At 23.0% G+C, this 1,470-nt stretch overlaps 1 protein-coding gene across 1 annotated transcript, besides 5 other annotated features; it reads right to left on the minus strand.

The window, feature by feature from the left end:
- The first annotated feature begins 155 nt into the window (after positions 1-155).
- Positions 156-287: a microsatellite.
- Positions 288-514: 227 nt separating this feature from the next.
- Positions 515-687: a microsatellite.
- Positions 573-747: a microsatellite.
- On the minus strand, positions 601-1,149 carry EDI_156570 (uncharacterized protein; the record flags this gene model as incomplete). Its single annotated transcript, XM_001734821.1, has 1 exon — positions 601-1,149. The coding sequence occupies one exon, from the start codon at positions 1,147-1,149 to the stop codon at positions 601-603; it is 549 nt and encodes a 182-aa protein (XP_001734873.1).
- Positions 1,012-1,143: a microsatellite.
- Positions 1,150-1,376: 227 nt separating the features above from the next.
- Positions 1,377-1,465: a microsatellite.
- Between the last annotated feature and the right edge of the window lie 5 nt (positions 1,466-1,470).

Genomic DNA, 1,470 nt, shown 5'->3' on the forward strand with positions numbered 1-1,470 from the left:
TGGATAAAGTATACATAGAAGGTAATAAGGTAATAAAGGAATAAGTTATAAAGGTATAAAGGTATAAAGGTATAAAGGTATAAAGGTATAAAGGTATAAAGGTATAAAAGTATAAAAGTATAAAAGTATAAAAGTATAAAATACTTATGATATAAAATAAGTAATAATACATAAGTATAGATAATAAGATATATAATAATAATAAGAAATATAATAATAATAATAATAAATATAATAAATATAATAGATAAATAGGAATAGTTAATAATAGATAAGAATAGATAATATAACATAATATAAGTAGAAATTAGAGTCTAGGTAGTTAAAGTATAGAGATATAGTGGTAAAAAGGGCTTCGCCGGGAATCGAACCCGGGCCACCCGCACCCAAAGCGGGTATTTTACCACTTAACTACAAAGCCATCACAAAGGATATAACAGCACATATATGTTCATAGTATATAGTGATATAGTCATATAGTCATATAGTCATATAAACATATAGTGATATAGTGATATAAACATATAGTCATATAGTCATATAAACATATAAACATATAAACATATAAACATATAAACATATAGTCATATAAACATATAGTCATATAAACATATAGGTATATAGTGATATATACATATAAACATATAAACATATAGTCATATAGTCATATATACATATAAACATATAATGATATAGTGATATAGGTATAAAAGTACAAGGAATAGTGTAGAAGTTAAAAAGATAGATGTATATAGTAGAATATAAGTAGAATATAAGCACTAAGTGATATACATAGAGTCTAGGGATAATACAGAATAGTGGGTAGTATATAAACATAATATATAAGAATAAGTAAACACTAAGTGGATAAAGTATACATAGAAGGTAATAAGTTATAAAGGTATAAAGGTATAAAGGTATAAAGGTATAAAGGTATAAAGGTATAAAGGTATAAAGGTATAAAAGTATAAAAGTATAAAAGTATAAAAGTATAAAATACTTATGATATAAAATAAGTAATAATACATAAGTATAGATAATAAGATATATAATAATAATAAGAAATATAATAATAATAATAATAAATATAATAAATATAATAGATAAATAGGAATAGTTAATAATAGATAAGAATAGATAATATAACATAATATAAGTAGAAATTAGAGTCTAGGTAGTTAAAGTATAGAGATATAGTGGTAAAAAGGGCTTCGCCGGGAATCGAACCCGGGCCACCCGCACCCAAAGCGGGTATTTTACCACTTAACTACAAAGCCATCACAAAGGATATAACAGCACATATATGTTCATAGTATATAGTGATATAGTCATATAGTCATATAGTCGTTTAATCATATCGTGTTTTCCATATCGTCTTTTTTTTTTTGTTTTTATTTTTTTTTTTTATTCTGTTCTTTTTTTTTCTTCCAATTTTTTTATTATTTTTTTTTTTTTTTTTCTTTTTACTAA

Source organism: Entamoeba dispar, genomic scaffold (genome assembly GCF_000209125.1).
Source record: "Entamoeba dispar SAW760 scf_1105229458671 genomic scaffold, whole genome shotgun sequence".
Lineage (NCBI taxonomy): Eukaryota > Evosea > Mastigamoebida > Endamoebidae > Entamoeba > Entamoeba dispar.